This window comes from Pseudochaenichthys georgianus, chromosome 16 (assembly GCF_902827115.2).
Source record: "Pseudochaenichthys georgianus chromosome 16, fPseGeo1.2, whole genome shotgun sequence".
Classification (NCBI taxonomy): Eukaryota; Metazoa; Chordata; class Actinopteri; order Perciformes; family Channichthyidae; genus Pseudochaenichthys; species Pseudochaenichthys georgianus.
Genome location: NC_047518.2, coordinates 38189935 through 38215505, shown reverse-complemented (window position 1 = coordinate 38215505; position 25571 = coordinate 38189935). Strand labels below are relative to the sequence as shown.

The 25571-nt window shown below is 43.7% G+C and overlaps 2 protein-coding genes across 2 annotated transcripts in view; both read right to left on the bottom strand.

The window, feature by feature from the left end:
• The window catches only part of LOC139435411 (trypsin-2-like), a 515038-nt gene that overhangs the window by 287382 nt on the left and 202085 nt on the right, over positions 1-25571 (bottom strand). The window lies entirely within an intron of this gene.
• LOC139435352 (uncharacterized) lies at positions 23150-25544 on the bottom strand. The gene is made up of 3 exons (XM_071205957.1): positions 24645-25544; positions 23924-24564; positions 23150-23837 (listed from the first exon to the last, which is right to left on the bottom strand). Exons 1-3 carry the CDS (start codon positions 25279-25281, stop codon positions 23196-23198), a joined length of 1920 nt encoding a protein of 639 aa, XP_071062058.1. The 5' UTR covers positions 25282-25544; the 3' UTR covers positions 23150-23195.

Below are 25571 nucleotides of genomic sequence, written 5' to 3'. Positions count from 1 at the left end.
AAATACTCTCACATTCACTACTGAACACCTCACACACACACACACAACTGAAAATTAAACCTCACACACATACTACTGAAAATTAACCTCACACACACGCAACTAAAAATTAACCTCACACACAGACTATTGAAATCTTCTTACATTCACTACTGAACACCTCTCACACACACACACACGCACACACACACACACACACACACACACACACACACGCACACACACACACACACACACACACACACACACACACACACACACACACACACACACACACACACACACACACACACACACACACACACACACACTCTGAAAACATCTGGCCTTGCACACACACTAATGGGGCGAAGCCTGCGAGCTAGTTCACGCAGTCAACTCGAGCACTTATGCTGCATTCATACATAACGCCCCCTTGCCGCTCTACAACCAACCAAACAGAGTCTCCTTAATATGCCGCTCTATTTAACCTGCCAGATCTCTCTCCATGCATTGCTTGCTGCTGCTATTGATGCAGCTACGTCGCTGCTGCTTGCTGCGTTCATTTGCTATTGCTGCATTCATTTGCTATTGCTGCGTTCATGTTCGTGCTGCTGTGTTTCATGTTGCTGCTGCTTGCCTCCCGTTGCTGTCCTTGCAAATGTCTATTGCAATCTCCGACTCTGGAACCAAATCGTCATACGCAAGAAGCCGTAAGAAATGCCTCATTCCCGAAACACAGGCTAGCTCAGAGCATGGTTCAGACGCCGCTGGAACGAGCCACAGGTCCCGCACGACACGCATTCAGGTGTCCCTTCCGTCCTCATCTGGAGTAGCTTTTAATATCCTTTGGTCCAGAGGAAGTCCCGAGTTCTACGCCAGCTCCGGTAACAACCCCTCTCTTGTGTGTCAGCTAAGAGTCGCACTGTCTCTCGGTCGGTGGGTATTTAAACACCAAAAAAAAGGCAGGAGCAAGCTGACTCCTGCATTCCCAAAGTACCTGCCATCCTGTCCTACCATCTCGAAGTAAAATCAGCGCTTGAAGCCTTTAATTGCACGATATATTCCCGTGAACAAACTCGATTTCCTCTACCTGCAATGTAAACAAATGTTTCTACTTCCGCGTTCAACCACGTTGTGCCACTGACGTCACACTCCCGAGGATTCTGGGAATTGGAGTCCCAGATCCAGCCACGAGTTCTTGCTTCCTGACAGGTATATAATACTATTCTGCATAAGCAATGTTTTATTATGGAAATATTTGGCCTGCAGTAAGTCATATTTGAGGCAATTATACAGAAGTTGATTGTATATAAGTATTTATACTAGGCCTACTATAAATCAATGAAATTAAAAACGGAAATAAATTAATAATTTCCATCACGTGAATATGAAGGGAAGCTCGATACATTTTTGACCATCATTTTAGACTTTAATCTCCTACAGTGTATTTTCTATGAATACCATGAATCATTCTCTGCCAAGCGGCCATATACATTTAATCACCTACCAAAGAAGAGTTTTTCCTCACAGGAATTAAGCTCTACCTGCAATATCTGCCCCTCGCTGGGTGTGCCTCAGGAGGCTTCATGCTGCAAATCGTTTCCAAGCTCTTCCTAATCACAGATGTTCGTCAAATTACCTTATCACAGGCTTAAATCAAGGTTTCTTAGCAAGTTATGCTGGCTCCCAGGGACCCATGTCTGTTGAAACCTGCACTCAAGACTGAAGTTTGCACTGAAGGAGCCAGGAGTATTACACGTGCTGCTATTTAAATGTTTAAAAACAGGCCCCTAGCCTAGTGCTAGGAGGAATTATTCAAGCAACGTTTCTTTATTGAGCCGTTAGTTCCTCACAATTATTCTGTTAAGAGTATTAACTACTAAAATTGTTCCCGTTTCTTTGTTCTGTAGATGACATGGCAGGGAAAGCAGACATCCCATATGCCTTCTGTGGCATATATATTTTAAGGTTTTACAATCAAATGTGCATTTGGTTGCCATAGTAGCCCACGTTTCTTTGACACCAGAAGCATTATGCTGGATTCTCTACGACACACATACATTGTCATCTCATTTAGAAACACCGGAAAAGTCTGCAAGAGTGTGATTTGAGCTTAAGAAGCAGTCCTGAAGAACCATCATCGCAGGAAAAAAAAAAAAAAAAAACATATTTTGTCGAGCAGATTGTCTGTGACAAGGCAACCGGTAATTGTTTGAGCAACACATCCGAACCTTTGCAGGGGATGCCCACTGCGGGTGGCAGAACAGACCTGAATCCAGTAGACTTCTCAGAATGACTAGAGATCTTCTCATAGTCCAAAACAGTTAACAGGCACAGCAGAATCCCGATATGGGCCATTTCCCAGACCAGCACACAGTATCTGCGATGTTCCTGGAGCAAAATCAGCACAGCAGCAAAGGACAGGCGAAAACAGCAGCGTGGAAGCGCTCCGGTCCCTCCGTGGTATCCCCGGGGTGAAAGCAGGCTCTGCAACAGCAGAACCAGGACAGGTGGAAAGCAGGCCCCAGCGGTGGTAAAATCCTCCTCCGTACAGCAGCACACGCCCGGTGGAAGCAGGCCAAGCCCGAAGCGTGGATCCACTCCGTCTCTCCGCGACGACTCCGGGTAAAAACCTCTCCAGTACAGCCGTATTCTACAGGTGGGAGCAGGCCTCCGTAGATCGCAGATCGCAGGCAGCAACAGGTGGAGCCGCTCCGTCTCTTCGCTCCGTCTCCGGAGGTAAAACACCTCAGTACAGCCGGCCTCGGCAGATCGCAGACAACTAAAACTACTACTTGTATAAGCAGGGATGGCTAAAAGTTTGTAAGCAGGAGAGCTAGATGCTAACAGATGCCAGATGCTAACAGGTAGTGCGAGCCTGTAGAAATTGCGACTGCCTCCAATGACGTGATGACCTTAAGGCACCATAGTCTTAGGTCACGTTCACACCTGCTTGGTTACTACTATTGAATCGGTCCCTGTAGCGTTAACCCCTTGATGCGGTTCGTTGGATTGGTGTGGAAGCAGTCCGATACCTCTGCTCCGCCTAAAAGAGGTGGTCTCGGGTCGCTCGCTAGTAAACTCTGGAGAGGTTCATTGCTGGTGTGACGTAGTCCGCATCAAAACATGGGAAACAACTATTTGCGCGTCATCGCTTGTTTTGCTATCTATGCTGTGTGCAACATCCAGTAACCTATAGGGTCATGCATGCTTTCTGGTGACTGCTTACCTCACTGGTCCCCTGTGTACAGAGAAAAGGCAGTGGTACAATTTCATCAGAGCCACCTGTCATCGGTGAAACCTCCTCACTGCATAACGTCTCATTGTGTGTTATAATGTTTTTAATGCACGTTGTCTGATTTATAATCCTATGCACCGGCCGCATAGTCTGTTGATGTGCTCTCCAGATTAACAGCAGTATGAAAATAACCTGCCAATGCTCCATGATGCAGGCTACTGTAGGAATTGCTGGGATCTGCATTTTATCCGCTTAATGTCCCGCCAATTGTTGAAAAAGCATCTCCGTACAATGACTTTAGTTTACAGTTCATAGTCTGTTTGAGGTTGCCTGGGTGAACGCAAACCCAACCTTCTGCAAATGAAATTATGTAATACACTTGCGTCTGGTGTAAAGACGCGGACTATTCAGCATGAATGCAATCTTAGAGATGGCTATTGCTCAGATCTTTGGTCTTAGCCCCTCTGCGATGAGTAGAAGGTTATGTTCATTCTTTTATAATGACCTTGCGGTGTCCTCAGATCCTCTCTAGTTACTTACAGATGCTGCGCCTTCTGCTGGTTCGGGGGATTTCACAATGAGTGGTTTGCCCCACCAGCTTGCCATGCCCTCGTTCAACCAAACGACTCTGGATCTACACGTCAAGCCCTCAAGGATTTCCCATATTCTGCCTCCAACCAAGAGCATGATTCAAAGCATACAATTCAGCTTGGTACTTTATCTTCTTCTGTCCCAACCTCCTCGGTGTACTTATGCAATAGATATAATAGTTGCAATGATAAAGACTGCCTCTTAACTTTGCACCCGTGCAAAGGTTAATGTATAAATTCAGGCAAAGGGGTTTCACTATACATTGATAAACGTCAGATGCAGTTGTTACAGCTTTCTATTGGTTTCTCAGGTGGCGAATATACACAGACCTCTCACCTTTTAATCCTCAGCATAATCTCTCCCTTACTGAATTAACTTTGGAGATCAAATATACACACTTTTTTGAAACATTCAATGTCTGACATTTCTGATTGGGGAGTCAAGGAACCCCGAATAATCATTGCTAAAACTAACACTGTTTTCTTTGTCCTTTATCTTCCATGCTGAACTTCTCGCATCATTGCCCTCTGACACATGCGTCGGCACCCATGTGTATTCGATGGCTGCAAACCCAACGACGAGGGTTCTCCTCCAAGCTGCGTGATCTCTGCCTAACCCGCGACCTGCCCCCAGATCGCTATTCCCACTGTTTAAGAATCTGCACAGCCACAACAGCAGCTCTATATCCGCCTACCTCAACCCTGAGTATCCTGGGCCGTCGGTCATCTTCTGCCCACCAGCGCTATATCATGCCTCACATGAATGAGATCCTTGCAGCACAAACAACCATGAGCTCTTGCACTACTCGATGATGAGTAACGTTCAAAGATGTATATCTGTAGAATCCTGTTATTGCATACCAGGTGGTTGCTGGGTTAGATTATATTTATTTCATTATAGTATATTCCCCTCATTGCTGCATGCTTGGGGGGGAAAGCTCATTGTCGCTGCCTCAAAGACCTAGACACGGCAGTCTTGATAGGTAGTATATTCCCCTCAAAGCCACGGTGCGGGGGAAGGGGTCGGCACTGGTCACTTCCAGGCCTACACATAGCAGTCTCGCTAGGTAGTATATTCCCCTCAAAGCCGCGGTGCTTAAGGGGGATGGCTTTTCGGGCTGTTCCCTGGCCTCCACATAGCAGTCACTAGGTAGTATATTCCCCTCAAAGCCGCGGGGCTTAAGGGGGATGGCTTTTCGGGCTGTTCCCGGGCCTTCACATAGCAGTCACTAGGTAGTATATTCCCCTCAAAGCCGTGGTGCTTAAGGGGGATGGCTTTTCGGGCTGTTCCCGGGCCTTCACATAGCAGTTTCATTAGGTAGCATATATAGGTAGTATATTCCTCTCAAAGCCGCTGTGCTCAGGGAAGAATCGGCTCTGGGCTATTCCTCAGGCCTACACATAGCAGTCTCACTTAGTAGTATATTCCCCTTAAAGCCGCTGTGCTTAGGGGGAATGGCCACATGGCAGCTCGCCAGGCCCTCTACTTATCAGTCTCACATCACCAGCGTCAGGCTCGGGCTACGCAGTTTTGGGGGATAGTATCTAATCTCCATGCAGTTTTGGGGGTTAGTTATTTAATCATCACTCATCGTGCTATGTATATCTATGGAGTGATGATGCCCGAGCCTAGTCGCCAAACTCAGCTATATGCTGCTTCTAATAAACATGTTAAAGGAACACGTGAGTTGTCTGACTGAAATGGGGCGAAGCCTGCGAGCTAGTTCAGGCAGTCAACTCGAGCACTTATGCTGCATTCATACATAACGCCCCCTTGCCGCTCTACAACCAACCAAACAGAGTCTCCTTAATATGCCGCTCTATTTAACCTGCCAGATCTCTCTCCATGCATTGCTTGCTGCTGCTATTGATGCAGCTACGTCGCTGCTGCTTGCTGCGTTCATTTGCTATTGCTGCATTAATTTGCTATTGCTGCGTTCATGTTCGTGCTGCTGTGTTTCATGTTGCTGCTGCTTGCCTGCCCCACCACCACCCCAGCTTCCACCTGTAGGCTCGGGGGTTAGTTATTTAATCATCACTCATCGTGCTATGTATATCTATGGAGTGATGATGCCCGAGCCTAGTCGCCAAACTCAACTATATGCTGCTTCTAATAAACATGTTAAAGGAACACGTGAGTTGTCTGACTGAACTTAAAACATCTGGCCTTGCACACACACTACTGAAATACTCTCACATTCACTACTGAACACCTCACACACACAACTGAAAATTAACCTCACACACATACTCTGCAAAACATTTTACTGAAAGATTATCAGTAGGGAATGTGCATGTGTTTCACCTATGTGTGTGAGGGGGATTCTTGCTGTAACGGAAGTCATTGTAATGAAACGGAAGTAACAAAGAACAAAGCTGCAGTAGGCGGCGATAATTCTCGTCTACTCTATTTGGAAGTCGCCATTAAAGAAGAAGAATGAAACAGAAGGTCCAATTCAGCATGGATTTATAGAGAAACAGCACCGCAGCCGTAGGCTGGACCCTGAACCGAGCAGTCGAAAAACTGAGAAGGTCTGTTCTATGGAGGTGTTGTTTACATCACGTGGCGCAGCTCGTGAGTTGGCCTAGCAACCCGCTAGCAACATGCACAGCTGCAATAAGCTAACAAGCTAATTCAACCGAAATTGAACCAGAACCTTTTCTTTTTTGTTTTGCCATTTATTGAAGTGATTGATATTTCAGGCTGAGAGGACAATGGCCGATTGATGCAATGATTGATTGCAATGGTTGATTAAGCTGTGTAGTTCTAGCCAACAGATATGTTAGCATTAGTTAGTTAACAGTAGGCTAAGTAAATATAGGAGTAACCAGCGACGTGCAGTCAGGGTAGGCAGGGGAGGCAGAGCCTCACCTGTCATACTCCAATGTAACGGAAAAACAACTAAAGAAAAAGTAAATAGTAATAATAATAAAATGTCTCCACTGATCTGTGTTGTAAATTTGATTTATGTATGATTCCAATCGCTTTTTATAGTCAAAATCAGCAAATTTGCAGAGCTCCGCTACAACTACGGGTAGCGATGAGAAGTGAGGCAGGGATGAGCTCTGCCTCTCGTAAGCCCACAGTAACTTGCTGGAACGCGGGCACTAATTTAACGCGGGCACTAGTAGTAGTAATGATGCTGTTTCAATCAAATTAGTATGCATAAAAAGTGACAAGTGGACACGCCCCCAATTATGCAAATGAGCTAAGTCCGTCTCCCATTGGCCAATGAGCTAAGTCCCGCCTCCCATGTCCCGCCTCCCATTCTTTGATGTCAGATTGGCGTGAAAGCCCCCCCGGCGTGATTCTTTGTTGTATTGATTAAGATAGTTAAGGTATTTGACCCCTGACCCTGAGAGTGGAGTAATTGCCCTGCAATCAGATTGGCGTGAAAGGCCCCCCGGCGTGATTCTTTGTTGTATTGATTAAGATAGTTAAGGTATTTGACCCCTGTTCCTGAAAGTGGAGTAATTAGACTGCAATCAGATTAGCCCCAGGCACCCCCTTTGTTGTATAGGTCTTTTTGATGTATTGATTAAGATAGTTAAGGTATTTGACCCTTGCCCCGAGAGTGGAGTAATTAGATTACCCCCAGGCAGTCCCTTTGTTGTATAGGTCTTTTGATGTTGTAACATCCCGTCATGTCTGCTAAATTGTTCATGTCATGTTAATCAGGTTCATGTTATTGTTTCACGTTTAGTTCATAGCCCAGGTTAGATTTATGTTTAGTCAAGTATTTTTGTTCACCTGTCTAGTCCTGTCATTGCACTTCCTGTTTTATTTTGTACTTACCTCTGGTCTCATTTCAGGTCCCTTTACTTCCTCCCTTTGTGTGTTTTCCCGCCATCGTCAGTATCTGCCCCGCCCCTGATTGTTTCCACCTGTTCCCCCTTACCTCATGTATAAATAGTCCTGTCTCCCTTTGTCCTGTGCCAGTTCGTCTTGTGCCTTGTGCCATTTAGAGAGCCAGCTTGTCTCGCCCAGAGATTATTGTATTTTGTGACCATAGTCAAGTTTATTTAGTTTGTAATTTGCTTTGCTATGTTTTGCCTCTTAGGAGTGATGTTTTGTTTGAACTTTATACTTTTACAAAGTAAAGACTATTTTTGAACAAACTGTCTTTTGAGTCGTGCGTTTGAGTCCAAGTGTCTGTAAGGTCCCTAACAGATGTATTGAATAAGATAGTCTCTTTGACCCCTGCCCCTCAGAGCCCTTTGTTGTCTAATCTAATTAGCCTTTGATGTTTGCCCTTTGATGTGATGTGTAATTTCACATTGATGAAAGCCTCTGTATAAATGAACCTCATGAGGCTATGGCCAGTGTATAGAGATATGCTCAAAACTAAATTAAAAAAAGACAGACAATTCAGCTTCCCAAGTCAACCGTCTGAAGCGCCAGTCAAGAAACGAATGCAGCATCGGGGGTTCAGAGTACAGCCTCTTTCTGGTCATGTGTGTTGGAGGAGGGGCTCTGTAAGGAAGGCCCCCCCCGTTTGTGTACTTTCAAATTATAGCTCACTCGAGATGGTTTCTCCAAAATGACAGGTTTTGCATACATAAAAAGTGTATCTTACAGTTCCTTTAGTTGTAGGATTGTGAACTAATGTATAATTACTTTTATTAACTATAGGTTTGCATCCATTAAAGTGTATCTTACAGTTCCTTTGTGAGTGAATTACACACAAATCTGCAGAGTGTCACTAAAAAAGTTTTACGCAGTCACTGACATTCTGTATGGGAGTTCACACCCGAGCTGCTGTCGGGGGTTGAATATGTTTTGGCTCTCGGGGGATGGTGGGTTAAGAGACAGATTCTTAACTAAATCTTTACACATAAATCTGCCGAATGTCTGTAAAAAAAGTCAAATCAAAATCAAAAACTTGCCTTTTTAGAGTCAGAAGCCTAACAAAATCTCATCAAACAGAGTACTTTATGTTAGTGGTCCTCTTTTATACACAAAAGTGTATCTTTTCAGTAACTTTCTCAGAGAATTTAAGCATAAATCTGGCAAATGTTCAAAACAGCCTTGTTTTTCACTGAAATAGCCTCAAATTCACAAACTGACATTAAGAGTCAGGGGGTTAACGAAATCTACTAAAACAAAGTACTTCATTATCTACTTTTTTCAGCTTTTATACACAAAAGTGCAGGGAAGGTAGGCAGATTTAGAACACTATCTGTGCGATAGTGTTAGTGTTCCCTGCCCTTAAGAACAATTAACACACACACACACACACACACTGTTAGGAGATTTGGTGGACAACTCGTCCGCTTTCTTAAATCTCCTCGCGTCCCTAAACAAGCTGTTATCTTACATGAAGGAAATCCAGAGCATACACTTAACCGTTAAACAATAATCCACTTTAATGGTAATATACAATGCAATACAATCAAATACATTACCATACACAACCATATCGTATCATATGTATAATGTCAGGAGTTGGCCTACTCCTGGCTCCTGCCCACAGGCCGCCACGACCTTCCAGTCCGAGCGACGCGAGGAGAGAGAGAGAGGGCACACAGCGGGGTTCCTGTCTAAATACCTCGCTGACCAGAGGAGGCGTTATCTGCGCCTCCCTTCCAGACCAGTGATTGGCTGCCCAAATTATTATCAACACCTCACATCTTAAATTCCCCAATCCCAGTGGCTCAGCTTCATTATCACAGGGATGACTGTATGTTAACTCCTGACCTTCCCCCTCTTCCTTTGTCCTCAAAAAACCAAATGTTCACAGGCCCCAAAAACAGTTCACAGTTTTCTTACCCAAATCATTTTCCCTTTTTAAGCATCTTGATAGTTTACTAACATGAATACATACAAATATTTCCTCACAAAACACACACACACACACACACACACACACACACACACACACACACACACACACGCACGCACGCACGCACGCACGCACACACACACACACACACACACACACACGTTGGAGTTGCCCCTTGATGTGAGGATTGAAGATAAGCAGGGGATGTTAATCTATATGTTAATTAAGACACTCACTAAGACACCTACAAAACGTTATTGCCCTCTCTAGATCTGATTCAGTTTTTGTTTTAAATGATATGTGAGTGCTAAGGATGTTTCTTTTTAAGTTTTCTGTGAAACTGTTAACTACAAGGAAGTATCTGCTTGCAAAGAGGGTATTCATATTAATTTAAAATATCTTATTTAGTTTTTAATAGTGATACCTGAGGATATTCTCTTTAGTTGTAGGATTGTGAACTAATGTATAATTACCTTTATTTAACTATAAGAAAAGTCTCTCTGAAGAGGGGAAATAATAAAACAATTTTAAAAAACATGATCTTTGTCTTTTTATAATTACTTTACACCACTATAAGGAAACCCAATATGAAGCTGTATGGTGTACTATTAGATTTTGTTGTAGGCAACAAAGAGAGGTTTTCTTAAAATGTGTTCCTGCCCCCAAGCACTCCATGCGGCTCCAGGAGGGCTGATCAGAACAAAGGGTCCAAAGCAGACGCAGAGTCTCCCTCGATGGGGGGGCATCTTTACACATAAATCTGCCGAATGTCTGTAAATAAAGTCTTTAAATCAAAAAACTTGCCTTTTTAGAGTCAGAAGCCTAACAAAATCTCATCAAACAGAGTACTTTATGTTAGTGGTCCTCTTTTATACACAAAAGTGTATCTTTTCAGTAACTTTCTCAGAGAATTTAAGCATAAATCTGGCAAATGTTCAAAACAGCCTTGTTTTTCACTGAAATAGCCTCAAAATCACAAACTGACATTAAGAGTCAGGGGGTTAACGAAATCTACTAAAACAAAGCCATTTCACTCCATGAAGCCTCCAGCTTGTACAAGGGCTCCGCCTCCACTCAATATAACATGTCCCGCCCTCCTCACCAGATCATTTTAAAGTAAGGGGATGGAAATAGACGAAAATAAATACGCTCAAACTAAATAACAGGCCAGTCATTTCCAATCACCAAGGCACTTTTCAAAAAAGAAAAATGGCCAAGAGAAGCATAGATATGGGCTTAATCAGCGAGACGCCTGTGGCAAAGTCAACCTGATCTCACCAGAATGCGTGACTCCACCACGACTCCTTAACACCACAATGCGTGGTGGACTCACGAACTTTGTTACATTTGCGTGTCGGCACCACGCAAACAAGCCCAATGTAAAGTGAATGAGGCTCCTTTTTCGTGGTGCACACACGCATTTCTACAACGTCCTTCAGGGAGCTTTTATTCTATAAAACGTTTTTAAAATATACTTTATAGCTTGTAGTAACTCGCGGGAGGCTTCTTTTATTTTATTTGTATTCATAATAATTTTTATTTTTCGTCAGAATGTATTATGTTGCATTAGTTACGATTTTTTGTTCTAAAAAAACAGTGCATTGTGTGTAATACAACTGTGATTTTTATTAAATTAGTTAGTTTTTAAGGAAGGCCAGAGCTTCAGCCGTGTCCAATAGATTGTTCCCTTTAGTTAACGTTTTTTAAAAGAACATTATATTCCAATTTGATCATGTCCCCTTTATTGTATTACGGAGAGCAATGTGAGCATCCATTCCCATTGGATAACGGAGAATTGTACCCCGGAAGTAAGTATTATCCTTACTGTCGATTGATGTCACAGTGATATCTGCACGACTCATCAACTAAAAAACACCATATTATCCTTGTTGATTACACAACATTGATTGGTTTAAGTTGTGTACAATACTTTTGTAATTTTCCCCTTCGATTCGGAGAAACAAAGATTTGTTCAGTTTAGGATGGCCGAAGACACTACACTACCCAGAATCCTCAGCTATTGTTCCGCGTTGCCTCAAGCTCTGTGATTGGTTGACCTCCAACTGCATTCCATATGAAAAAAAACGTTTCGTTAAAGATAAATCATACTTTATTCAGCAGTGCTTGCTTTACTCTTTGAAAGTCATCACATGAATGCATTGTAAATAGTACACATCTGTCGTAGTTCTTTCTTTATCTACAGAGATCTGGCCTCAAAATAGACCGGAAACTATTCTTTTACCGTTCTGTTTTAATTTCACAATAAAGTTAGTAGTAATAATTTGTTTGATATTATTGTTTTTTATTAACTACTCATGTTAAGACTATCTTTTCTGTGTTGCTGTGGGGTTTTTCCATCGCTTTTGTGTTACAAATATCAAAACAATAACTAAATATATCCGTCGTAAACTAAACCAGAAACAGCAGTATATTTTATTTTGTTAACACTGTAAACTTGACAGCTTTTTAACCCAAACCACCTACTGGTTAAAGCACGTTATTACACGTTTAGAGTAATATTGAAATCTTGAAAAAGGATGTCCAAAATAGCAATTATATACAGTTTTTAATTAACTAATTAATTTGTAGAGAATAACGACTAATGTATATACTTTATAGGGATCTGCAGATAAATATTTAGTCTTCTCAAGCACCAACAATCATTACATTACATTACATTGCATTTAGCTGACGCTTTTATCCAAAGCGACTTACAATAAGTGCGTTCGACCAACAAAATACAACCTTGAAGAAAACAGAATCATAAAGTACATCAGGCTTCATAGAGCAAAAACATTTCAAGTGCTACTCAACTGGCTTTAGATAAGCCAGTCCTCCAATCAAATATCTCTCCTGATTGTTGGCACTTGACAATCACCTTCCCTGAATTTTACTCAGGTGTAACTAAAGTCTGCTTTAAGGGTTGTTTATATTTCACATCATTAATCAGAATCTCTAAAGTAATTAAAATAAATGTAGTGGAGTAAAAATACCAGGTTAACCTTAAAGAAAGCCCTCATACTGACGCTGTGTAAAAGAAGGGGATGAACAGACTCTATTTTCTGAGGAAGCTGAGATCCTTCCACGTGTGCAGCAAGATGCTGGAGATCTTCTAGTCTGTGGTGGCCAGTGCACTCTTCTTTGCTGCGGTCTGCTGGGGGGGGGCAGCATCAGAGCCGGTGACACTAGCAGGATCAATAAAGTGATCAGGAAAGCTGGGTCTGTCATCGGCATCAAGCTGGACCCCTTTGAAGCTGTGTTGGAGAGGAGGACACTGAACAGGCTGCTGTCCATGATGGATAACCCACCCATCCTCTCCACCTGCAGCTGGACAGACAGATAACCCCACCCATCCTCTCCACCTGCAGCTGGACATCCCACACGCCATAAAACTATTAAACACCTGAACTTTGAAATAACATCCATAGCATTAATCTGGCTGCTACTTAGAAATGATTTGTTTAATATATCATATTCCAATCCTTAGACTCTTATTGCACTATTTCACTTTTTACTATTTTACTAATTTTCTTTTTGTATTGACTTGCACTATTTTTTCTGTGTATCTGTGTTATTGTGTTGCACTGTTGGAGGAGCCTGTGACCTAAGGGGGGGGGGGGGGGGGGGGTAGGACACGTTCGATTCTTGTTTTGAATAGTGTGGCGTCGATGGGTTTCATTCCATTTCAAAATGCTGTTTGTCGCTCAGCGTACACTTCGCGCACTGCCACTCCAACATCCAATCCCAGAGGTTGAGGACAAATCACGGGGTTTGTCAAGCAAAGCACATGGTGGAGTCCCAAACGATAGCTGAGGATTCTGGGTAGTGTAGTGTCTTCGGCCATCCTAAACTGAACACATATTTGTTTCTCCGAATCGAAGGGGAAAAATACAAAAGCATTGCACACAATTTAAACCAATCAATGTTGTGTAATTAACAAGGATAATCTGGTGTTTTTGAGTCGATGAGTAGTGCAGATAGCACTGTAAAATTAATCGACAGTAAGGGGAATACTTACTTCCGGGTGTAAAATCCTCCGTTATCCAATGGGAATGGATGCTCACATTGCTCTCCGTAATACAATAAAGGGGACATGATCAAATAGGAATATAATGTTCTTTTAAAAAACGTTAACTAAAGGGAACAATCTATTGGACACAGCTGAAGCTCTGGCCTTCCTTAAAAACTAACTAATTTAATAAAAATCCCAGTTGTATTACACACAATGCACTGTTTTTTGAGAACAAAAAATCGTAAATAATGCACCATAATACATTCTGACGAAAAATAAAAATTATTATGAATACAAATAAAATAAAAGAAGCCTCTCGCGAGTTACTACAAGCTATAAAGTATATATTAAAAACGTTTTATAGAATAAAAGCTCCCTGAAGGACGTTTGTAGAAATGCGTGTGTGCACCACGACAAAGGAGCCTCATTCACTTTACATTGGGCTTGTTTGCGTGGTGCCGACACGCAAATGTAACAAAGTTCGTGAGTCCACCACGCATTGTGGTGTTAAGGAGTCGTGGTGGAGTCACGCATTCTGGTGATATCAGGTTGGGCAAAGTACAGCTATCAGTCCGGAGCGCCAATCAAGAAACTAATGCAATATCTGTGCCGGATTCAGACGCCTCCAGCCGAAGAACTTCATGAAGAATGGACTCTGAAAAATGGCGATGTTTGGGGTTATGTATTCAACTATATGGCGAATTAACTGCATTTCTACAATCTGAAGAATGGAGAAACGTATGGACCCCGCAGTGTTAAAGCGACACTGACCTCAACAGATTGGGCTGTGTTAACTCTGGTGTCTTCCAGAGATCTCCACGCAACCACTGTAGTGCATCAAGAAACCATAGTGGAACCAGCGGTGTACAAGATATTTGCAAAGAAAAGCAAAGAAACACAGACAGCATGCGAGATCAAAGAAGAGATTTCACCGCCGCCCCTCAATGTGGAGGAAGAAAGAGTTATTTCCCCGCTGCCAGAAGTGAGAAGAGTCCTGACAAGCACCGTCTGGGAAACTAAAAGCGGACCATCGGGGCGATGGTATTACCGTGCAAGCCATTTGGAAACGCTGGGGAAGGACCCCTCTGATGATTTTGTTTTGGAGAATTTTAACTCTACATGTGGAGTTTTTCAGACATCTGTACGGGTGCCACTGACTGCTTGGCTGAAAATGATTGATGGAAAAGCTACAAAGCTTAAATAACTTTTTAAACAGAGTCAGACATCGATGGACATTATACTGGTGAAAAAGAATCTCACCTTTACAGAGGACTCTGCCTCCCACTCAACATAACAAGTCACACCCTCCTCACCAGATCATTTTAAACTAAGGACCCCTCAAAGAAAAACATTGTGTATTCTACCTATGTAAAAAGAATGTAGGGGTTGTCTCTGTATCAAGATGATGTGTTTAAAAATGAATTTTGTGAAAAATATCAACTGTGTGAGAGATGTCATAAAGACACTCATTTTAACCACAGTGTTTGTTCTCTACAAATGTTTTAAGATTGTTACAAAATGTAAAAAATAAAAGGTATGGAGACAAAATTAATTCAGGTGACTCTGGCTTTATTAGGAAAACAAACATATAATACAAATGGGTTAGGGGTTAAATGTAATCATCGTGGACTTAATAGTCTAACAAAATACTTTTATCTGAATACATTTGTTCTTTTTAAGAGCACTTTTTGAAATTATTTATTAATTATTTCAGTGGAACAATCCAGTTTTTGTTAACATCAACGCTTTCTTCTCTTCTCTAACGCAAAGATGCATTACATCTACAAACAGAGCATACAATGAGAGCACATGATACACTTTTGATGTTTGTTTCATTTCTGAGATAATGTTACAGAATGTTTCGGAAAATGAAGATTCCAGGACCACTTTAAATGTTTCGTTTACAATCGTTTCCCAATGACCCGAAATAGTACTGCCAGAACGAACTATATCCAAAATGTCTTCCAGTTTACAAACTTCAGCCATTCTTTTTACACAGGGGTCACTACTCGTTCTGTTTTCAATCGTCCCCATCACCACACTTATTAAAAGGGTAATGACTACATTCTGATCAATATATACAGAGCGTTTTGCATAGTAGTTTCCCATTTTTATTTTACTTAAAAGAAAAAAGTCACTGCATTGAACAAGTCCCTGGCTTCTTCTCCATCCGACTGCTGTTTGTTAGTCTGGATATGTCAAGTCTCTCCTTGAGGCATCTCCTTGAGGCATCTGCATTTTACAAGCTTGTGCAGAAAAGCTTCCGAAGCGCGTCCTATCCTCAGTTTATCCTCGCGAATGCCTTTTTCAATAAGACTCTGGTCAATCACTGCAACGAAGTCGACGAGCCAAAGTCTTTTCATTAACGCTTTGTCATTCCGACAATCGTGTTGCCTCTGGTCGGGGTTACTGCGTCGGCATTCTTTGCAGATTTATTTTCTGTACCGATACATCACCATCTCCAGAATATAAAACAACTCCGCTTTCACTGTGTCCCTAAACCGAGACTTCTTGACCCGAGGAGTAGCATCAGCAGCAGTAGTACTGCAAGATTCGGGTTTCCCACATGGTGGTGTTGCTGGTGGACTCTGTTCCTGACTGCAACTCGCGGGGGGAGTCTTGGCTTTTCTCTGCTCCATGGCTAGTTTACAACGGTCGTCTTAGCGAGGTCCTTCGTTTTAGATGATTTGCTGAGTGGAGGGTGGGGCTCATTGCGTTGAATGGGGGAGTCAATTATAGAATTGAGAGTTTTTAGAAAAAAAGTTCTTTAAGCGTTTTGGCTTTTTCATCTCATCTCCAGCAATAGGTCATCATTTAAGAACAAGTAATAGTTTTGTCAAGATTCTACAGAAAAAAGTCAAAAAAGTATATAGTATGTCAGAATATATGGAAAAGTCATATAGTATGTTGAAAATCAAAAAAAAGAAAACTCAATTCAATACAAATTAATGAATATTTTACCCTGTTCTAAAGTTTTGCACCCTTAAAGAAAAACCCCTTCCTTACCAAGTACTTCATATTATACCCTTTGTTAAGTGTTGCGTACATCAGGGTGTATCTCAAAGTATCTTGGTAACATAAAATAACTAAAATATGTAAGTTTATCAGAAAAAAAAAACCTTGTTTATCTGAACAAGTGTTGCATACACCAAAGTGTGCTAAAAGTATCTTAGTAACACAAGAAAAGAGAAGAAAGCGTTGATGTTAACAAAAACTGGATTGTTCCACTGAAATAATTAATAAATAATTTCAAAAAGTGCTCTTAAAAAGAACAAATGTATTCAGATAAAAGTTTGTTAGTCCACGATGATTACATTTAACCCCTAACCCATTTGTATTATATGTTTGTTTTCCTAATAAAGCCAGAGTCACCTGAATTAATTTTGTCTCCATACCTTTTATTGTTACATTTTGTAACAATCTTAAAACATTTGTAGAGAACAAACACTGTGGTTAAAATGAGTGTCTTTATGACGTCTCTCACACAGTTGGTATTTTTCACAAAATTCATTTTTAAACACATCATCTTGATACAGAGACAACCCCTACATTCTTTTTACATAGGTAGAATACACAATGTTTTTCTTTGAGGGGTCCTTAGTTTAAAATGATCTGGTGAGGAGGGTGTGACTTGTTATGTTGAGTGGGAGGCAGAGTCCTCTGTAAAGGTGAGATTCTTTTTCACCAGTATAATGTCCATCGATGTCTGACTCTGTTTAAAAAGTTCTTTAAGCTTTGTAGCTTTTCCATCAATCATTTTCAGCCAAGCAGTCAGTGGCACCCGTACAGATGTCTGAAAAACTCCACATGTAGAGTTAAAATTCTCCAAAACAAAATCATCAGAGGGGTCCTTCCCCAGCGTTTCCAAATGGCTTGCACGGTAATACCATCGCCCCGATGGTCCGCTTTTAGTTTCCCAGACGGTGCTTGTCAGGACTCTTCTCACTTCTGGCAGCGGGGAAATAACTCTTTCTTCCTCCACATTGAGGGGCGGCGGTGAAATCTCTTCTTTGAACTCGCATGCTGTCTGTGTTTCTTTGCTTTTCTTTGCAAATATCTTGTACACCGCTGGTTCCACTATGGTTTCTTGATGCACTACAGTGGTTGCGTGGAGATCTCTGGAAGACACCAGAGTTAACACAGCCCAATCTGTTGAGGTCAGTGTCGCTTTAACACTGCGGGGTCCATATATTTCTCCATTCTTCAGATTGTAGAAATGCAGTTCATTCGCCATATAGTTGAATACATAACCCAAACATCGCCATTTTTCAGAGTCCATTCTTCATGAAGTTCTTCGGCTGGAGGCGTCTGAATCCGGCACAGATATTGCATTCGTTTCTTGATTGGCGCTCCGGACTGATGGCTGTACGTTGCCACAGGCGTCTCGCTGATTAAACCCATATCTATGCTTCTCTTGGCCATTTTTCTTTTTTGAAAAGTGCCTTGGTGATTGGAAATGACTGGCCTGTTATTTAGTTTGAGCGTATTTATTTTCGTCTATTTCCATCCCCTTACTTTAAAATGATCTGGTGAGGAGGGCGGGACATGTTATATTGAGTGGAGGCGGAGCCCTTGTACAAGCTGGAGGCTTCATGGAGTGAAATGGCTTTGTTTTAGTAGATTTCGTTAACCCCCTGACTCTTAATGTCAGTTTGTGATTTTGAGGCTATTTCAGTGAAAAACAAGGCTGTTTTGAACATTTGCCAGATTTATGCTTAAATTCTCTGAGAAAGTTACTGAAAAGATACACTTTTGTGTATAAAAGAGGACCACTAACATAAAGTACTCTGTTTGATGAGATTTCGTTAGGCTTCTGACTCTAAAAAGGCAAGTTTTTTGATTTAAAGACTTTTTTACAGACATTCGGCAGATTTATGTGTAAAGATTTAGTTAAGAATCTGTCTCTTAACCCACCATCCCCCGAGAGCCAAAACATACTCAACCCCCTACAGCAGCTCGGGTGTGAACTCCCATACAGAATGTCAGTCACTGCGTAAAACTTTTTTAGTGACACTCTGCAGATTTGTGTGTAATTCACTCACAAAGGAACTGTAAGATACACTTTAATGGATGCAAACCTATAGTTAATAAAAGTAATTATACATTAGTTCACAATCCTACAACTAAAGGAACTGTAAGATACACTTTTTATGTATGCAAAACCTGTCATTTTGGAGAAACCATCTCGAGTGAGCTATAATTTGAAAGTACACAAACGGGGGGGGGCCTTCCTTACAGAGCCCCTCCTCCAACACACATGACCAGAAAGAGGCTGTACTCTGAACCCCCGATGCTGCATTCGTTTCTTGACTGGCGCTTCAGACGGTTGACTTGGTAAGCTGAATTGTCTGTCTTTTTTAAATTTAGTTTTGAGCATATCTCTATACACCGGCCATAGCCTCATGAGGTTCATTTATACAGAGGCTTTCATCAATGTGAAATTACACATCACATCAAAGGGCAAACATCAAAGGCTAATTAGATTAGACAACAAAGGGCTCTGAGGGGCAGGGGTCAAAGAGACTATCTTATTCAATACATCAAAAGACCTATACAACAAAGGGACTGCCTGGGGGTAATCTAATTACTCCACTCTCGGGGCAAGGGTCAAATACCTTAACTATCTTAATCAATACATCAAAAAGACCTATACAACAAAGGGGGTGCCTGGGGCTAATCTGATTGCAGTCTAATTACTCCACTCTCAGGGGCAGGGTCAAATACCTTAACTATCTTAATCAATACAACAAAAGACCTATACAACAAAGGGGGCGCCTGGGGCTAATCTAATTGCAGTCTAATTACTCCACTCTCAGGGTCAGGGGTCAAATACCTTAACTATCTTAATCAATACAACAAAGAATCACGCCGGGGGGCCTTTCACGCCAATCTGATTGCAGGGCAATTACTCCACTCTCAGGGTCAGGGGTCAAATACCTTAACTATCTTAATCAATACAACAAAGAATCACGCCGGGGGGCCTTTCACGCCAATCTGACATCAAAGAATGGGAGGCGGGACATGGGAGGCGGGACATGGGAGGCGGGACTTAGCTCATTGGCCAATGGGAGACGGACTTAGCTCATTTGCATAATTGGAGGCGTGTCCACCTGTCACTTTTTATGCATACTCATTTGATTGAAACAGCATCATTACATACCCTAGGGACCAGAGGGTACAATGGTTGGACATTTACTACCGGCCGCGGTATGCCTAGTGTACAGGGTCCATATAACCGACTTAATGCATAGCGGGAAGTCGGTTATATAGACATCAACAGAATAAGTGTTTAACGGTGATTTAAACTAGTTTATGCGGGGAAAAGAGTGCTCAAAATCGGATTCAACAGGCCATCCACACCGACTCCCATTAAAAGTGATTGAAATGTACAGGAATCTGTCCATTTCAATCACATTTGATGACCCGTCCAGGGTGACTTTCTTCCCCAGGAATTAGTGTCTGAAAGCTGGCTAACATTACTTTAAATACAGTGTGCACATGGCTTTATTACCCATGAAATAGTGTGTGAAAGCTGGGTGAGTTTGATGTGAATTTAAGGAAGATATGGCCATTTCATCCACACCTCACGACTCCCATTAAAAGTGATTGAAATGTACAGGAATCTGTCCATTTCAATCACATTTGATGACCCGTCCAGGGTGACTTTCTTCCCCAGGAATTAGTGTCTGAAAGCTGGCTAACATTACTTTAAATACAGTGTGCACATGGCTTTATTACCCATGAAATAGTGTGTGAAAGCTGGGTGAGTTTGATGTGAATTTAAGGAAGATATGGCCATTTCATCCACACCTCACGACTCCCATTAAAAGTGATTGAAATGTACAGGAATCTGTCCATTTCAATCACATTTGATGACCCGGCCAGGGTGACTTTCTTCCCCAGGAATTAGTGTCTGAAAGCTGGCTAACATTACTTTAAATGCATGGTGCACATGGCTCTGTTACCCATGAATTAGTGTGTGAAAGATGGGTGAGTTTGATGTGAATTTAAGGAAGATATGACCATTTCATCCACACCTCACGACTCCCATTAAAAGTGATTGAAATGTACAGGAATCTGTCCATTTCAATCACATTTGATGACCCGTCCAGGGTGACTTTCTTCCCCACGAATTAGTGTCTGAAAGCTGGCTAACATTACTTTAAATGCATGGTGCACATGGCTCTGTTACCCATGAATTAGTGTGTGAAAGATGGGTAACGTTGCTGTGAATTTAAGGGAGATATGGCCATTTCATCCACACCTCACCACTCCCATTCAAAGTGATTGAAATGTACAGCACTCTGTACATTTCAATCACATTTCCCGACCCGACCAGGGTGACTTTCTTCCCCAGGAATTAGTGTCTGAAAGCTGGCTAACATTACTTTAAATGCATGGTGCACATGGCTCTGTTACCCATGAATTAGTGTGTGAAAGATGGGTGAGTTTGATGTGAATTTAAGGGAGATATGGCCATTTCATCCACACCTCACGACTCCCATTAAAAGTGATTGAAATGTACAGGAATCTGTCCATTTCAATCACATTTGATGACCCGTCCAGGGTGACTTTCTTCCCCACGAATAAGTGTCTGAAAGCTGGCTAACATTACTTTAAATGCATGGTGTACATGGCTCTGTTACCCATGAATTAGTGTGTGAAAGATGGGTGAGTTGGATGTGAATTTAAGGGAGATATGGCCCTTTCAAACAGGGAGATGTACAGGCCTTTATTACCCACGAATTAGTGTCTGAAAGCTGGCTAACATTACTTTAAATGCATGGTGCACATGGCTCTGTTACCCATGAATTAGTGTGTGAAAGATGGGTAACGTTGCTGTGAATTTAAGGGAGATATGGCCATTTCATCCACACCTCACCACTCCCATTCAAAGTGATTGAAATGTACAGCACTCTGTACATTTCAATCACATTTCACGACCTGTGTAGACTGGCTTTCTTACCCATTAGGTACACCGACAAAGCCACCTCTTCGGGGCCGCTCCAAGACCCCCAAAACACGGACGCAGCAGCCCCAGCATCTCTCCCTGACATGAGCAAACAGGTTATTTCAGACTTCCATGACATACCCCGGGGAAAAGCACCTCTCTGTGGCCGCTCCAAGACCCCCAAAACACGGACTAAGGAGCTCCAGGATCCCTCCCTGCCTTGAGAAAACAGGCTAGTTCACACTTACATTACGTACACCGACAAAGCCACCTCTTCGGGGCCGCTCCAAGACCCCCAAAACACGGACGCAGCAGCCCCAGCATCTCTCCCTGACATGAGCAAACAGGTTATTTCAGACTTCCATGACATACCCCGGGGAAAAGCACCTCTCTGTGGCCGCTCCAAGACCCCCAAAACACGGAGTGAGGAGCTCCAGGATCCCTCCCATGTACCTCCAGAACCTCGAGCACCTTGGGTCCCCGGGCCCCCGAACTTAAGCACTCCCCCACGGACTAAACCAAGATGATCACACCCTCAAGAATCTCGTGCCCCTGGCTACACTTAAAGGGGGTCTACTTTGCGGTGCTTTGCCGTCCGCCCATCGGCACCCATAGTCGGCCTTCTTCACAGCAGCAGCACCCAACCTCCATGGAGGATTTTGCTCGTGCCCCTGGCTACACTTAAAGGGGGTCTACTTTGCGGTGCTTTGCCGTCCGCCCATCGGCACCCATAGTCGGCCTTCTTCACAGCAGCAGCACCCAACCCTCCATGGAGGATTTTGCTCGTGCCCCTGGCTACACTTAAAGGGGGTCTACTTTGCGGTGCTTTGCCGTCCGCCCATCGGCACCCATAGTCGGCCTTCTTCACAGCAGCAGCACCCAACCTCCATGGAGGATTTTGCTCGTGCCCCTGGCTACACTTAAAGGGGGTCTACTTTGCGGTGCTTTGCCGTCCGCCCATCGGCACCCATATTCGGCCTTCTTCACAGCAGCAGCACCCAACCTCCATGGAGGATTTTGCTCGTGCCCCTGGCTACACTTAAAGGGGGTCTACTTTGCGGTGCTTTGCCGTCCGCCCATCGGCACCCATAGTCGGCCTTCTTCACAGCAGCAGCACCCAACCTCCATGGAGGATTTTGCTCGTGCCCCTGGCTACACTTAAAGGGGGTCTACTTTGCGGTGCTTTGCCGTCCGCCCATCGGCACCCATAGTCGGCCTTCTTCACAGCAGCAGCACCCAACCTCCATGGAGGATTTTGCTCGTGCCCCTGGCTACACTTAAAGGGGGTCTACTTTGCGGTGCTTTGCCGTCCGCCCATCGGCACCCATAGTCGGCCTTCTTCACAGCACCACCTGCCCTGCTGGAGGTTCACACTTTAACTTTTTTTACCCTCTTCTACCTTACAAATCATCCCACACTTGAGCACTCCTCACTCGGACTAAACACCTACATGCTACCACCAGAACCAGAATATCGTGCCCCTGGGGATCTTAAAAGAAGAAAACCCATAGTGGGATTAAAAACAGAAGACTTAGTACTTTTAACAACTTTATTTACAGTAATATTGACAGTAATAAATAAATTCAAACAGGATATAACGTATTTACAAGGGGACTGATTACAACAACACACTGCATATTTACAAGTTGATCACTGGCAACAGTGGGTGAAGTTGGGGCAGAGTATGGCACCCTCTCTTCACCCATGTCTGAGGGGTTGTGTTCGGCCAGTGACTGGTCCCTCTTCGGGACATGTCTTGGTAGGGAGTCTTGGTAGGGAGCCGGGCTGTGCTCCTCTCCAGAGTTGTCACTGTCGATGTCAATACCCGCAAAAGTGTCTTCATTTCCGCTGCTGCTGCTGCTGTCGATGCCGCCGCCGCTGCTTGAAGTGACTCTGTGAAGAGCAACCGAATGTCCGCAGCCTCCTTCAAAGAAGGATTATTCGCGTAAAATTTGTCCGCAGTTGCAGTGTTGTGACACATGAAATCACTCACTCTTTGGCGGTTGCCTTTGTCTTGAAACCTCTTCGCATTATCGGCGTGGACTGTGCGGAGGTCGGTGAAGTTAATGGGACTGCGGAGCCCCACATCAGCCCATGCCAACCTCAGGGAGTAGGCAAGCTTCCTGAACGGGTTCTTCCCCTCTGTGTACAGAAAGTAACGGCTCTGGGTGCAGGTCAGCGTACCCTTAATTTCCAGCCACCTCTTCATCCATCCAAATTCTTCTACGGTGAGGTACAGCTGCGCCTCCCCGAACGCGTTGGCCGTCTTGTGGTTACTTACCTGTTATGACAGAGATAGAGAGTGTCAATACAATGTCAATCATGCATATAACTGCCAGAATAAATACATTGATTAATAGCACTCACATGAACCAGGTAGCCGAAGGCAGTGCCAGTTGTATCCGCCTTTCGGACCTCGGCGTTGGTCATGTTGGAGTAGACCCCCGGACGGTGGCCATAAATGCAGCTCCAATGAAGAGTCATATACCCATAGAGCAGTGTCCGGGTCGCGGTAGTCGGATTGCTGGCCATCACATCCAGGAGCTGAGGGATGCGAGTGGTGGTCGAAGTCAAGCATGTCATTAGGTCGTTGTGGCTCGGCAGACCTTCCATCTTGTCACGCTTCACTTGCATCTGGTGGATAAGTACTTTTCTCTTCAGGGACTTCAGGATGGCAACTACTTCCCGTTTGATTAAAATCATGTCCGTTTGGCTGAGCCTGCTCCCCTTGCACGGTGTGTCGGCCATGTACTTGAGAAAGTGTGATATATTCTTGATGTAGAAGTCGGAGGTCGTGACCTGAAGGCTTGACTTCATCAGGCTCCGGGACCACCCGCGTATCCTCTTGAGATCCCTCAAAAAGAGCCAGTCAGACAGGCGATTGAAACCGTGTGCCATGAAACTGAGGAACGACTTCACTCTGCTTAGTTTGGAGACTGTGTTTTCCTGGAGCCTCACTGGTGGGTCGATACCTGCATAATGCTCCCGGTATCCTTGCAGATACTCCTCTGTGAAATATAAACAGTACTTTAATGACAACACATGATGTGTTACAGAAACTGCATGTGTCACATAGCCAAACACTTACCCATGATCCGTGGGAATGTTATGTCCCGCATTATATTTCCCCGGCCCCTGCCCCGGAACCAGGGGGAATTTATGGGAGGGGAGGTTGACGAGGCCTCGGTATGGATGGATGCAGGCTCTGAGGAGCTGGATGAATGGGTGTGAGAGCCAGTGGGGGACTTGCTGCAGGCGGGAATGGGAGACGTGCTGCAGGCGGGAATGGGAGACGTGCTGCAGGCAGGAATGGGAGACTTGCTGCAGGAGGGACCTTTCGACTTGGACAGCCTCGTTGGTGTCGACTCTGGTCGGGGTCGTTTCTTCAGAATGACCCGCTCTCGTTCCTCCCCATCGAACGCGGGCATGTCCCCGGCCCGCTGATCCATCCTCTGTCGCTTGTCCTTTATCCTCTGCTGCAACTTGCAGCGCAGGGATTTCACCTCAGCAGCATATATGTCCCGCTGAGCCCTCACTGCGTTAGCCTCCAGCCTCCATTCTTTGCAGTCCGGGTTGTCACATTCATTCACCGGGGACAAGGGTGGAGGTTGTGACAGTATATCGTCGTCTGCCACCGTGTCAACAGCCCAAGCGGTAATCATTTCTATTTTGGGGTTTGTCATTCGGAGTTCATAAAGCTCCTTCTTGGCCACTGTCATTTTCATTTGATTTTGAACCACATGTAGTTCCCCCCGGCCAGCTCAACATGGTCTCTGGCCAAGTGGCGATCCAGCCTTGTGCCGTGGTACTCGCATCCCAGAATGGTACAGGGATGGAGCCTAATGTTGGTCCGTCCGTTGGCCAACAACAGCAGAATTTTTCTTTCATCCAAGTTACGCACACCATGGTTCCTCTGTAGGTGCTTGCTCAGGGCACGGTAGGAGCTATTGCAGATCGGACAACGGACCGCCATCCGACCTGTATTCTTGAGCATTTCCGTACCGGAAAATGTCAC